Source organism: Xiphophorus couchianus, chromosome 8, assembly GCF_001444195.1.
Source record: "Xiphophorus couchianus chromosome 8, X_couchianus-1.0, whole genome shotgun sequence".
NCBI classification, from domain to species: Eukaryota; Metazoa; Chordata; class Actinopteri; order Cyprinodontiformes; family Poeciliidae; genus Xiphophorus; species Xiphophorus couchianus.
This window is the reverse complement of record NC_040235.1, coordinates 242,532-258,021: the sequence shown is the minus strand read 5'-3', so window position 1 is coordinate 258,021 and position 15,490 is coordinate 242,532. Positions and strand designations below refer to the sequence as shown.

The 15,490-nt window shown below is 39.8% G+C and overlaps 1 protein-coding gene and 2 long non-coding RNA genes across 3 annotated transcripts in view; 2 read left to right on the top strand and 1 right to left on the bottom strand.

The window, feature by feature from the left end:
• Positions 1-15,490, bottom strand: part of lmnb1 (lamin B1) — a 39,400-nt gene that overhangs the window by 9,272 nt on the left and 14,638 nt on the right. The window contains exon 5 of the mRNA XM_028026215.1: positions 9,527-9,652. Coding sequence (XP_027882016.1) covers positions 9,527-9,652 — 126 coding nt within the window. The remainder of the gene's footprint in view (positions 1-9,526; positions 9,653-15,490) is intronic.
• On the top strand, positions 1,417-4,121 carry LOC114150038 (uncharacterized). The gene is made up of 2 exons (XR_003596654.1): positions 1,417-2,385; positions 2,928-4,121. It is a non-coding gene; the product is annotated as an uncharacterized LOC114150038 (long non-coding RNA).
• On the top strand, positions 7,475-10,311 carry LOC114150037 (uncharacterized). Its single transcript, XR_003596653.1, has 2 exons — positions 7,475-8,483; positions 8,516-10,311. It is a non-coding gene; the product is annotated as an uncharacterized LOC114150037 (long non-coding RNA).

Here is a 15,490-nt window from a genome sequence, read left to right as displayed (position 1 = left end):
CATATGAACACAAAACAAAAATAGGCCCTGACAAGTGCATTACAGCAATGCCACTTGTCAGTGCAACACTGGCCTGATATTAGCTGACAGCTGCTACTTTTCTTTTTAGCTCAATGAATTTTTATTGTTGTGGACTTAAAAGTCTCAATGTCAGTTACCATCTTTGATACATCTATGAATAAAATACAATGCGTAAGCAGAAATCATGGAACATGAAAGAGGTTTATTTAATCTAAAACGGCACAAAGCAATGTCAAAGCAAACTCCATGAACAAAAAAATCATCATCAAGTCTGCCGTATTGTTAGTAACTATATGTGGCCCGCCCAAAAGTGATACATTTGTCATACTTTTGCGTGGCATTTTCAGTCGTTTTTACGAGACTAGCCAGAAGCGTATTCGAAAACGGCACAGAACAAGACGAAATGCCATCAGTATTCGACAGTATTCTCCAACAAACACACAACTTCCACTATTTGAGCAAGTTTTTTCAAATGAGGCAATAAAACCATCACGTCTCAAGGAGCACCTTACAAAGATCCACACGGACATTGCTAACAAGGAGCGTCCCTTCTTTTAGGCCCTGAATGAGCAGCATGGTAGGAGAACCATCACCAGTCTCTTTGACTGACTATCAGACTGACTGCCACGAAAAGCAGTCAGTCTGATAGAGACATCCTATAGCATCTCTCTGCTAATAGCCAAATGTTGGCAGCATATACAACTGGAGAAAAATTGGTTAAAGAGGTAATCTCTACTGTGCTGGAGCCCACGCAGGTGCAGAAATCCACATCACTCAGCAATGACACTGTGGCACGCAGAATTAATTAAATGGGTGCGGATAAAGAGGAGCAGGTGTGTGGGATTCTGTTTAAACTTCAGCTGGATGTGACGACCAACCCCAAACATTGCTCTGTTGATGACTTACGTTTTAATGTCCCCACCAGTGAGGACATGGCTGAAGAATTTTTGTTTTCCAAATGTCTAAAAACGGACACAAAGGGTCATACCCTTTTCAATGCTCTTCATGGCTATTTACAGGAAAAGTCCAATTACAAATATCCTGACATGCGTCACTGACGGGACTCCCTCAATAGTTGGCAGGTAAGGCGGCGTCACCGCTCTTCTTAAGGAGCATTCCTCAAAGGTGCTGACAGTCCATTGCGTCCTGCACTGCCACAACCTTGTGGCCAAATGTAAAAATTAAGCTCTTAATGAGTCCCTCAATACCGCAGTCAAGGCATTTAACAAAATAAAAGCCCACGCCCTAAATGACAGACGGTTCCGACAGCTATGCCAAGAGAATGATGAGATTTTTCAGCGTCTTCTCCACACAGATGTGTGCTGGCTCTCAAGGGAAAACTACCTTGTTCGTTTTTGCAGTCTGATCGACTCCATTGCGTTTCTGGAGTCGGTCGATGCAGCTCCGGGGTAACAGGTGACTTCCAGCCACTGCGACATCATGTACCTCACAGACTTCTTTGAAAAAACAAACAGCCACATTAAAGCTCCAAGGAAATGGTGTTATTCTTGTCCAGTGCAAAGCAGTCATCCGCAATCTCATCTCCAGGCTGTATCTGTACAGAAGATAAGCAGAAGGCAGTTAGCTCATTTCCCACAATTGACAAAGGTGGTTATTGATTGATTAATTAATTAATTGATTACGCTTATTTAATTTCAATGAATTATTGCATTGCTAATAATAAATAATAATAATAATAATGATAACCTAATCATTACAGGTATCTGAGGAGCTTACCGATGACTGCCTGCTCATTTACGTGGAACACCTGAAAATGGTTCATGCTGATCTTGTTAATGCGCTTCAGGGACCTTCTGGATCTTGAAGTTCTCGTCTGGGTGGTTCAGTTCTTTCAGGTGGATGTGGTCTACTGCGAGATTGCCATCCAGGAGCATCTTGTTGATGTCCAAGTCATCTTGCTTTTCATACCTTGGGCTGGAGCAGCATGTGGACCAAATATGCTACAAGTTATCCCACTCTTTAGGAGAAGGCCAGCCTGCTGCTTCTTGCTTTCCCGACCACATATCTGGTGGAGAAGGGATTCAGCCAGGTCCTCCACATGCAGTCCAAGTATCGAAATCGTTTGGACTTGGCAGCTTCTGCTGCACTATGGCTGAAACGTACTTCTCTGCAGCCCGCAACAAAAAAAACTGGCAGAAAAATGTGAGGCGCTGGGCTCCCATTAGTTTTTCAAATTAATTTCCTTTGAAAATCTGCCTTAAAATCGTACTTTGTTCTCTGTTCTTAAGTGGCAGATTCTTTTTCATTGGAACAATAATTCTGTTCATTGCTTGGCATTTCTGATTAGCTGTTTAATCAATACTTTATTGGTGGCTGTTTCTGATTGGTTCCTCTTTACTGTATGTTACGACTGGAGTCGTTAAATGTGATTATGTAAATGAGTGTGCAGGTACTTGTTTTTGATTGGTGCCTGGAGGACGACGGGGGACGTCCGATTGGTGGCTTCCCGGATGTGACGAGTATAAAAGCGGCTGACGTGGACTTCCTGGAGGACCCCTCCTCTGCTCATCTCAACCGGCCACACTGTTTGTTTTGTTTGTTAAACATCTTGGTTTGGAGTTTGTAGGAGTGAGCTGCCATTTATGTTGCCTTAGTTCTTTCCTGTTTTTTTAGTTAGGGAGGTAGGTTTTGTCATTTGGTTTATTTATTTTCGGTTAGGTAAGTTGATTATTATTTAGACAGTTCCTTTTGTTTGTTGTTTTGGCACTAGCTCATTCTGAAGTTATATGCTCCATTTTTGTTATATTTAAATCAAACATATATACTTTTTAATAAATATCACTGTAAAATGTTTAACTTTGTATGTGTTGGCTGTTTGGGATGGGACGAGGAGGGACCTTTCATGTTATGATCTGGCCACCCCTAGACGGGTCGAAACACTGTAGTTGATCAAAGTTTGAACTGAAATTTCTAGCCGTTCTGATTGGCTGAAGTTAGGCGTATCTAATTTAAGTTAAATTTTGGCTGCTTTTTTAAAAATTATTTTATTTTTTGAAGCAGTTGTACATACCTTTTATTCTCATGCCATTTTTACTTCATGAGAAACTAATACATTTCTGTCATTCAGTGATGTACTTCAGGAAATTATTTTTTAATGATATCAGAAACACTAGGCATATCAACAATAATAGTAGCTCATCTCATTTGAAGGGTAGTGGTAAGGGACCTGGACAATGGATAGGAGGCGCTGGCCCAAAAAAGGTTGAGAAGCTTTACCATAGACAATGGAGAATAGTTCCTTTTTCAAATAAGCATTGTATGCAAGTAGCTGGACATAATGGGGCCTAACATGTGTTCTATAGGTTCTCAAACCATTTATAATGCAGAATTTAAGAGTGTGTTTATCGTTTGTTTTTGTGCTTTTAAACAAGCCTAATTCCAGTCTTCCTCATCGTATATGTCTTTGAATATCTCCTCTCCAAGCGTGAGACTTGCCGTTTTCTCTGTGCACCAGCCTTTTTTGTTTGTGCTTTATGTGTGATAATATTCAGAAAATCTATAAAATTCTAATTACAAAAAAAAAAAAAAAAAAACACTAGATGTATTTAGTCACTGTCTGTATTTAGACAGAGACTACATATACAGAGGAATAAACCTAAAAGCAAAAGGTCTTTCAAGCACTAATTAATACACGGTACTGTGGCAAGAACAGACAGTTTGAAATGCCACAGCACTACCAAAACATATGTACAAAAACGGTTGAGACCACATCTAGTACTAATATACTAAGTACTAGTACTGTATACAAACCATAACAATAATAAGAAACTTATCACTTATTTATGTTTTTAAATTAGATTTTATATATATTTTCAATATTATTTTTCATGTCAGTATTAATGTCATGAGGCTGGTAAGTGACTCAATGATACTTTCAATTTGACTCATTATGACTTGATTAGAGACCTGTAGACTATAGGCTAACCGCGGTAACGCTCGTTAATGACCGCCATACGTTAGCAGAAACCGATGGCTCCCTCTCAGACAGGTATAAGCTGTGATTACCACATGCCTCTGGAATTGGGAATCTTTGTTTCTTACCCACTGTGACTGTGTGGCAAACATTTTTTTGTGAAGCATACACACAAAGTCCTAAGTGTCATCCCTGAGTAATAATATTTTACATAGCAACAACTCTTATGTACAAGTATCATATTTATTTTTTGCCACACAAATGTGTGTGTGTCTCAATCATGAGTACTATGACAGTGTTATTGTGTTATTGTCACAAATCAACATATTAGCCTTCTTCAAAGTTAGCTAACATTACTACCTATATTTTATTGTGCATTTGTATTATTTGTGTGTGCATATCTACACAGATATGCACACACAGACACACGTCTGACACCCTGGATGAGAAGACCAAATGAGAGAATGTGTTGAATGACATGTAAAACCTACTGATCAATGTGTTCAAGGTTCTTTCTTTAATCGTCTCAATAAATAAAATAAAAATTCACAGCTATATAAATAAATGCATAAATAAATAAGCTGGCAAAGAATAGAGTGCTTTCTCCAGGTCAGGGGGGGATGTTCTGCCCAGGTTGTTTAACCCCTTAACTGGCAGCATCCCATCCATGGGACAAATTTAGGTTGTCTGAATTGTCTGCCTTTTTCTCCTCTTTAAACTCTACCAGTGTCCATTATGACGCTTTTATTGGGCAGCCTAGAGTCCCACTTTTTGATTGACACCGCATTCGAGGAGGGTTATCGCTAGAGTGCAGGGGGATGGGGGTGCGATAGAGAGGGGAGGGGGGGGGGGGCGATCGTTCTGCTGGGGGGTTGGGTTGGAGTACTGTTAGAGGGGAGTGCGGGGGGGGGGGGGGGGTAGTAGCGTATCACAAGAGGAGGGGGTGGTCTGACTGTACACTAATCACCTCTCCCTCCCCCGCTCTAACGGCGGCGGCAACTTGCTAAAAGTTTCCAGTATTCTCAAATCCAAAACTTGACAGATATGCTATTTTATTTATATAATTATGAGTAATTTCCACTATCAGTAATAATGTGTCTACCAGAGAATTCCTCTAGTCGTCATCTTTCATTAGAGCCTCATTGATGACTGTATGTTGAAGCACTGAGGAGTTACAGTCATTTGATATTTGTAAATCAGATGTTGTTCAAGTGTGAAATTTGGAGACGCCAAATAGACTCTGAATGGCACACTTGGACAACACTTGTACATCCTCAAAAATAAACATGTCCAAAATGACATTTCTTTTTGTGCTATCTTGATCAGTCTTGAAATCCACAAGCAGAATACCTTATTCTACAGATTTATTGTATTTTCCCGTCCATACATTCAACACTCATTGTGTATTTACAAGAAATAAAAATAAAAAATCTGGGAGAAGCAAAATTTTTCCATTTCTTTTGTGTTACAAACGTAATATCTACAAACTACTTACAGTTAAAGTATTTGACTGAAAAAATAGAAAATTTAGCTCGTCTTCATAAAGAGACCAAGCTTTGCATGTAGTCCAAATTGTTCAAGAACAGCAGCTGATTTAATTTGGGTTTACCTTTTCAGCAATTTTTGGTGACTTTGGAGTTAAGGGGTTAATTTTGATCAATTTTAACAAAATATTGTCCCACAAACGTCGCCATGTTGTTCACACTGCATTCTGGGTAAATGACGCCTACTGGGTTCGACTGTGCTAGCTCCGTCAAGCCAAAACACCGATGAGTAAGATCTTTAAGTCATGACAGTGTAAAATGAGACAGATAAGTAAAAAGATTGACCTCCTCCACCTCCTGGCTGTGCTACTGCTGTCTGAAGAAATGCACCACTCTGGTCAAAAACAACCAATCAGAGCCAGGATGAGGACCTCAGTGCTGTTGATCAACTTTAGGCACGCTGTGCTAAATGTGCTAATGGCGAAACAACTTACCATTACTGAAAAACTGCCTCTCCCAGCTGCCTCTCTGTGTGATGTGGAGGCTGCAGCGCCTCCGACTGGAAGAACGTGAGGAGAGTGGTGCGGACAGCAGAGAGGATCATCGGGGCCCCCCTTCCCTCCATTCAGGACATTTCATCCCAGCGCTGCGTGTCCCGAGGCCGAAACATCATCAGTGACCCCTCACACCCCCACCATGGACTGTTCTCCCTGCTGCCCTCTGGAAAGAGGTTCCGCAGCATCCGGTGCAGGTCCACCAGGTTCCGAAACAGCTTTTTCCCACTTGCCATCAGACTGCTGAACTCTTAACTGGACTGCACTCAAAATCTGGTCTCCACTTCATACCTTGCACATGTACATAGCTAAATAACTTCCTTTTACTGTCAGTCCTGCACTTTATATTTTATATTCATATTTATATTCATATTTTATACTGTATTTTATTTTATTCTGGAGTAACCTCACAACATTGGAACCTCAAAACACTGTCCTGAGCCGTATGCAACGAAATTTCGTTCTGTATACACCCTGTGCATGCAAAATGACAATAAAGTCAGTCTAAGTCTAAACTGTTTATCAGTGGCCATGCTAACTTGCCTGGCCATTCACGACAGGTTCTGCAGTCAGGGAGAAGTTGCAGCACAGCAGAAAGGAAGGGAGGGAGGCAAATAGGACCCAATATTGTATGGGTCAATTCTTTTGTCCCATATAATATTGTCATTACATGGTGACAGTTTCAACAAATATGTAAATAAATATTTTTTGTTAGTTACATACTGCAAATTTAAAGCTGCAGTATGTAACTTAATTGGGTGAAGGACTTTTACAGTTCTCAGTGCTAAAGATGAATACTTTACTGCAGCTCAATACCTGCAGTATTTACAGAAGTTGAGTAATGTAGCTTTAAAGCTGTAGTATTTAACTTTAACTGATATATATTTTAAAATACTTTATAACTTTTATAAATAAAAGTTTTACCTGCTTTAAGAGGCAAACAAAATTGTGGTAAAAGATAAACTGTTGACTGTATGTCACAAATATGGGCAGCTTCTGGTTCTTGTTGAAGCATATTCAAATTAATTTGCAGATAGGGATGCATTTAAATATACAGGTTTCCCCCAGTGCACTATAGGCGTGGCGGGCCGCCATGCTTTCTGTACCCCCCCCAACAGGCTAAGCATTGTGTGTCTTTGTTTTTATTAAAAATAAAAAAATATATTTTTAAATAATGTTTTTCTTTTAATAAGCTGGACTGCAAGCATCTCTTCTGCACTGAGCATTTCATTGGCAGGGCAGAATTATTCCTGAAAGAAAGATGGGTTTATAGTTTTATTAGCTGATGCATTGAACAGGGGGCGTGCACCAATCAGACCGCTGGCGCCTCCATCCTGTTGCGGCCACTTCGCGCACCCTGTTGTTGCTCGATCTATAGTAACAAAATCTAACTATGAAAATTATTCTTTGAACTTATACAAAGTAAATTTAGCTCATCTTCTTGCCAGATGAGCTTTAAGGAGTTTGCCAGCTCCTTAAAGGGAACCATGATTAGTTATAAAAATAGACCTTATTTGGAAAATATTTAAAAACAACACAGTAATACTGTAGATTATTTAGTTTTTATAAATTTTAAGAAAATATTTTCACAGAAATGTCACCATGTTGTTCACGCTGCAATGCATTCTGTGTAAATGACTTGTAATGGTCCAACTGCCTGGCTCCTTCAGCCAAAACAGTGATAAGTAACGTAATTAAGCCTTTTTAATTTGAACCAGAGCGCACTGACATAGATCAGAAAGTAGAAATAACAAGAGGTGATGATGATGGGGAAGACCAAACAGAGGAAGAGGACAGAGTTGGCCGTAGGAGCTGCTGTTGCTGCCTTCAGCTTAATAAATAAAACAATGAATGACACATAACTCTGGTCGGACTGTATGATCTGGTAAGTACTTCTGTAGTTCTGTGTCCAGTTAGGCAACAACTGCTTAGGGTCCAAACTTTGTTCGGTGTTGGTAGTGGTTTCACAATACCGGTGTTCTAGCTCCATTAGCATTTCCAGTAGTGATAACTCCATTAGCGCTGCTTGTCTTTGACGTTTCTCCCAGGATCTGTAGCGCTGTGTCCAGTTCGGCAACATCTGTGCTGTTTAGAGTCCGGTGTGATGGTAACAGCAACACCGGACTTTATTACCACTGACACCAGACCTCCATGGGTCCGGTCGGATCGGTGGTTTCAGTACCGCAGGTGGTATAGCTCCTGTTAGCATCTCAAAGAGTGTCCAGCTCTGCCTACCTAGCACAGCAGCACTGCATTTATTTTTAACTCGTTAAGGTAACTGTCAGAGCCTTCGTTAGTTCTGTTGGTATAAATGACTCAAAGTGTTTTGGAGAAATGTCCAGGGGACAGATTAGGTCCTTCATTGTGTTCCACTCTGGCTCTCACACTGCGCTCTCCTTTCTTTCATGTGGGAAATTATAAAGACTCACCTCAATTTTTATTATTATTTTTTTAATCATAGCCGATAGTGACACAATGTTGAATTATCTAGTATTACACCAGTTTAACTGGTGTAATACTAGATATTACACCAGTTTGACTGGTGTGATATCATATTGCGATATCAACGCAATATGATAAACATTAACTCAGGAAAAGTTAGCCTTCCAGTGTTTCCTCTGTAGACTGCAGTACAGAATGGACCAAAACGTGTCATCAACCCATTGGAGAAAAAATGGCGACCTCCACGGGTGAAAACCATAACAAAAGATGTAAATTTTTGAAGTAATTCTGAGTTTTGGCGCATCACAAACAGCAATTTTTTAGGTAGTAGGAAAATTGCAACATATTTAGGCCAAGATGATGAACCAACATTACTGAATGGTTTGGAAATCTCACTGTTAAATTAAAAGTCCAAATTCAAAGTTTGGTGAAGATGGCAAGTTAGATCATTCCTCTACACAAAATCTGTTTGGGCAGGCTACCATCAGGCAAGCTCAGAACATCTTGTCGGACAGGTGACGTGCTCACATCAGAATATATTCTCGTGAATCAGGGAGAAGGTTCAGGTTTCCTTTGCGTAAATAACCGTCTGAAACATTCATTTGTACCACTCTTCATTAGCCTGATAAATGGCTGACTAGCAGGGCCTGTACAGAGGCAATGCTCACCGAAAAAGCTGTCGCAAAAAAAACAAAAACTGTTTTAATAATTTTTGTTTCACTGTAACATTTGTGAATATCAAATTTTGCTCTGTTTTTATCAAGTAATAAAACACATTTGAACAGCCAAGCAGTGACTTTGTCAAGCAAAAATACATATATTGTACATTTAAATACTTTTGCATAACCTGCACACTCAAACCCTTACGCTCACTTTAACTGAGTCCACACTTGATAGAGGACTGTATAATACGCAGTGCGAGTATTGGGCCAAAGATCTGCATCTCTAATGTTTACATGTTCTAATGAGAAACATCAATTATATCAGCTCAAGATAAAAGGTAAGCATGTCTCTGAAAACAGTGGTGGTCAAGAAACATCATTTAAGAAAACAGAAAAAGGATTAAATTGAAAAAAAAGAAAAAAATCAACCTCTTTTTGTAGTCCTGTCAGTTGAGCACTTAAGCTCTCGATCCTCAGGGCAGATTCTCTGAGCTCCTCTCGGGCCATGATAGCCGACGCTCCATTCATCTCTGACAGATGATGCAAGTCGTCAAGCTGAAGAAAGAAATACAATTGGAGAGCTGAAACAGTCAAATGTCAACTTCTCAACCTGAAAGAGGAACTAAGACATTCTTATCAGGAAGTCTTAGTGGCTTATCAGCCACTTCCTGATAAGCAGGAAGTTTGTGCATTTGGTTTGTTGTTGTAAAGAAACTTTCAGTTTTACTTCATATAAATCTGTATAGAAATGCATGAGGTGTATAGAAATGCATGAGGTGAGGAGGAATTAAACTGTTTTTTTCTGCATACTTTAAAAAGCCTACCAAAAGTAAGTATTAGCAAATAGTTTTTATCTACACTGTTCATCCCCGAAGCAGTTAAGACTTTACTATTAAAAACAAGTCCTTATTCCGTCATCAAATCTTAAAGTGAACTTATCAGCTCTAATCATGGAAATAATTGAATGAATAAAACAATGCTCCGCTGATTATTTCAGGGTAGTGTTGTATAAATGATCTTTTTCCATCATGATTCCGGAAAGAACCATGATAACTTGCGGTTTGGCGCACCAGGGTGGTCCATCAGCAGCCCACCTCAAAAATGTTAAGGAGACCTGAGAGAAAGCTGAAATCAGAAAAGTAGAAAAAAGCTAATGCAAGAAAGAGCAGAATAAGTGCACAAGAGACTATTTGTTTTGTTTGCCAGGGGACAAGTTTTTCCTGATGTGCAATCTTGTCATCTGGCTGGCCCTGTAACACTTGTTCTTGTGTTACAGGTCGACTATGTTCGTGTGTTACCGGTTGACTATGTAGCTGCGCGCTCAGATTTGTCAGATTGGAGCGGAGCAGAGACAGCGGTTTGAGGCCCTGCAAGAAAAATAAATGAGCAGCATACTGTGTGACAAGACAGAAAGCGTAAGAGCTTCTCCCCGGGCTAAATCTCCAGCCCACTAACCAGGGGTCGCATTAACAGAATATTTTACAAATTTGAATGATATATATATATATATATTTTTTTTTTAATTGACAGAAAAATCTAAAGCCCGTCCGTCTTTTTGAATGATACTTCTCAGGGGTGTGACAAGTATAGTCACACCCCTGACTATACCTGTTGCAGGCGTGCAGGACACTTTCAAGTTTATGAACAGAATGACTAAATTTGTGGTAACTAAAAACATCAATCAAAACAAATCCCTTCTCCATATCATCTCCCACATGATGCTTTACTAAATGCATCTTGCTGACCAGGAGTTGATGGTGTGTTGAAGAATTAAGGGCAGGATACCTGTTATTATGGGCACATCTGGCTAAAAAGCGCATTCCAAACTTTGGCTGAAGTGCCTCGTTTAACAAGTCTACAGTACATACAGAACAGAGAAAATTAAAGAGAGCCTTGTGTTTTGTTAATCTACTGTTTAAATGGAGAAGACTGTTTACCTTGTTAAAAAAAGAAAGAAATGAATGAAGACTGTAACAAGTGCAGTACGCAGCACAACCAATTGTGCACGTGGCTCCGCCTGGCTCTGTTCGAGCTGCAGTGACAGGATACTTTCAATCAATCATCCAAGAAGATTTTCATTTGACTCATCCTGTGTTACAATAAAAGCCAAAATGGAGCTGGAAGGTGTTAAAAGCTGGGAGAAGTTATGATGCTTATTCATATGGTGCTCTAAAAAACAAAGCAGTAAAATTTTTATTAAAATCTTATGTCAGGTTTGCTTCAGGCTCGAGCCTCTAAAGGCGCTTTTCCACTAGCTCGCCTCTAACTGGTACGGTCTAAGTCCGTCTCAGTCAGATTCGTTTTTTAGTAGCAAATCCGGCGTGGCTCAGCCTGGCTGATCTCAGAAGTCAGTAGCTACTTCAAGGGATAGAGCTCGCAGGACCGAGCTGAGTACGACGTCCAACCAATTTGATTGACAGCTCACCGCTTGGGTGGGGCTTTGGGGTGATTGGAGGGGGGCAGAATATGACTTCAGGGATCCAAGCCTTTATCACTGATGAGAGCTGGAGAAGGCGGGCCCTCCCTGTTGAGTACAGTGTATGTAAGATTTTACACAACGGTGCCCCAGTAGATTATATAGTAGGCTGCCCCAGTCATTGTTGACTCATGGTTGCTAAGAAGTTTACAAGACCCACTGATTTTAGTGACATAGTGGGTGTAAAATATTGACTAAAATGTTGTGCTACATGACTGGCTTTATTTTCACACTTACATCTAACTTTATGACACACAAAATTACAAGAGGATCGTCCATATTGTCTCCAAGTGTGTTCTGGGTAAAGCTTGTCACCAGCCGTCCACCAACGTCATCATCAGTCACTTGGCAACAGATGGCAAACTAGATAGAGCATTTTTATGGACTAAGTTAACATGAGTGGAGCTCCATGAAGCGGCAAAGTGAAAATGATGGAAAAAAGAGAGCAAGGAAAAGCCAAAAACTGGACGCATATTTTGTTCCTCGTCTTGGAGATGAACCGGACTTTTTTGTTGGCAGAGATTCAGACCCGCCAAAACTGCCAGCACAGCGAAGGAGCCGGACTAGTTACAGGTAGCAACTCTGACATTATTCACAAAGTGAGTTAACTGTAGACCTTCTGTAAACTGTATCAGCCCAGCCGCCTAGCTTACATCCTCTTTTCTCTCTGTCGGTGGTACAGCAGTGATGTCAGGGACTGAAGGCTGAGTTATAGTCGCTTTCAACAGTTCAGGTTGAGCGCGTTTGAGCCAAAACAGCAGTATGGCATTTATAGTTAAGTTTTACATTGGAGCTGCCTGGAAGAGAATCTTCCAGATCATCCAGTTTGTGTGAATGGCGGTGCGCACGATCTTTCGCCAAGTTACAAACATCCAGAGGTGCACGAGGTGCTGCGGCACGCTGCCATGCCTCTGCGTACCCGCTTCAACTCGCACTGCCGCATGCTCGGTTCAACAAGTCAACAATAAACCTAGCTGCAGCAGTTGCTAGCTGCTCTAGGCTCCGAGTTGAAAATGATAAAGTGTCAAAATGATCCGATTAATTCAATCCAAGTCTATGGTTCTCCGTGGTTCTGAACTGATTTGAATTTGTGTCATTTCATCATTAGTGACCAGTAGCCTGATGTTTCTGTTTTTCACTTGGTTTGTTATATTTCATTCATGAATTTCAGAATGACAGTCACTCTCTGTGGTGGTGAAATTTGTACGCTCTGCTGTTGAGGGCATGTCTATGTTGTAAAGTTATATTATCATGAGCTTTATTATTTGGGTATAAAGGGCGGAAAGTTTTGCAGCTGAATTAGCAGCTGCAAAACTGCTAGCAGCTCATTGCTCTTAAGGGCAGTAATAAAGAGAAACGGAGCAGCTGGTCAGCTTTCAGTCTGGCTGCACTTTCCTGCTGACAATGTGAAACACCAAAACTATATAATAGTAGCTTGAGATGTGAAGATCAGGTGTAGCTATTAGTTTACGTCTTTTGACTACATTATATAAATCTAAAAGGTTACATATTTAAAAAAATAAATGTAGTTATATTAAAATGTATAGCAAAATAATCAATTGATCTGAGTCTTTATCATTATATTTAGGCCAGTAATAAATTTCTATAAGATAAAATGTAATATCTGGGTTTATTTAAGTTCAAAACTAAAACCTCTAGGTTGTTCTTTGCCGAGTGTTGCTGCAGACATCAGAGAATTGAACATAGTTGCTGTACGCTCACAACCCGCCCACAACAACGAGGAACAAATCATATAAATGGAAATGTTCATTTCCATTTATATGGATCGTGAGGCCCCACTTTCACGGTCTATATTCATACTGAAAATCAAGATCAAGCGAGCTTTTGCCCTTCTGCTCCACGGGAGGTTTCTGTCCTCCCTGAGCTCGCCTTCGGACACCTGTGAACCGCACTGTACCGGTTAGAGGCGGTCTAGTGGAAAAGCAAATTAATTAAAGTTGATCATTTGGATTGGTTCGTGCTCATAAATAATGTCTAAGGCAGGGGAGAGGAAGGTATTGAGTCGATCTTGGCAGTAAGTGACAAACTGAACGCCACCATGAGGCTGAAACCAGCACGTCCTCTTCTGACAAGCTTATCAAAATATTAACCAAGATAAAAAACGTTTGCAACTTTATTAAAGAATAATAAAAAAAATAAATAAAAAAAAACGTGTTCAAATTAATGACCCAACAAAAATAATGTCAGTAATTATTGTTTCAACAAGGTGTTGTGCAAATTTGTGCATTTCGGTTCCATTACCAAATAAAAAAAAGGCGACTCAAAGGCCGACTGACTAGTAGAGCATTAGTTCAAACATCGCTGTGTTCAGGGAGAGCTTATTAATAATTGCGAAATAAACATCAAGCCTAATGCCGTAATGGACTGGCTTGCTGAGCACAGGCGGTTGCCAGGGCAACGGGTGTACTTAAACGACAAAGAAAGTAAAAAGGTGAGAGTGGTTTACCTTTGTGTACCTTTGCTGTGGCGCATTATAGCTGCTGTAATTTCTGAACGTTCAATAAATGACAAATGAACTAATTATCTCGTTCGTTTGCGAATATACGTCACAACAAACATCAAATAGGACAAATATATTTCTTTAAGTATCTAAAACAAATGGCTTCAACTGTGATACTTATTTTAAATCATTGTCTAATATTTGAATTAAAATTTTTTTTTAAAAACTAGTTTGGTGCTCTCTGGCATCTCGCTTTGAGCATAGAATCTGAGAGGATTTTCCTCCATCAAGCATACGATTAATTTTTGTCTCTTATTTAGTGGAAATATTGATATTAATGAGACTTTATCCAAAATGACAATCTTTTTCAGCCTGCATTTTGAGCTCATTTTCCACTGCTGAAAATGAGATGCTAACATTCACAAATGACATTGAAATAAAATCAAGTTCAACATCTGGTTTGAAGTGACACCTCTAGAACCTGTTGGAGGAAAATATCCCAACTTCTTTTATCTGTTAAAATAAAAGATGAGCTTTTATCTTAACAGTGCTCTTTGGTTCCTCCTCTCCATCTGAAATTTCTCATATTGAGGTCATCAAACCAAAGTTCAGATCTACCATAACTGATTGATACCTGTTGGCCTCAGATTTGCAATCAGCTTCTGACAGAGAAACCAGCGACATCCTCCTATTCCAGTTTCTCTCACTGAGGGAGAAACTGGATTAGATTTTCTATCTGATGGAAGCCCTACTTCCATAAAATAAGTCAATAGTGTGACTTCCCATCCACCTTACCCGAAGGGATCAGTCCCTTATGCTAAATTTTCTTTGACCCGAGGCACACCAGAAGTGGCGCATCCAGGTCATACAGAGACCTAACAGCCCGTATCAAAGGACCCGGTACCAGTGTTGCAGTCAAGATCACTAACCCGAGACTAAGACAAGATCAAGACCAGAGTGTATCGAGACCGAGACAAGACCGAGACTTTTAGGGTCCAAGACCGAGTCAAGACCAAGACCAGCGCCCCATGCTACATGACACAATATAATGTGAAATATGATCAAAATTGCTAAACAAATCAATAGTGATTCACATTCCCATAAAAACACCTGGTAATTACATCTAAGTATTTCAGCTCTAAATACTTAGAGCTGAAATAAATTTACCCATCGTTGTTCTACTTATCTTAAAAGATAATGCCCTGTGCATTTGCCCATATCATTCATGTCAGAAATCACCACTGTCTGCACCATTAAACATTAGGGGTGTAGCGATACAATAATCTCACGATATGATATACGATATTCTCATCACAATACGATATGCATCATGATATTTGGCAAACGATGCAATTCAATATGATTCGATGCACTTTTACGATTTTCTGAAAGATTTTAGAAGGACAGAGTGATTTTAGTGACATTTTGTGTTCCATAGACTTGGATTGAATTAACT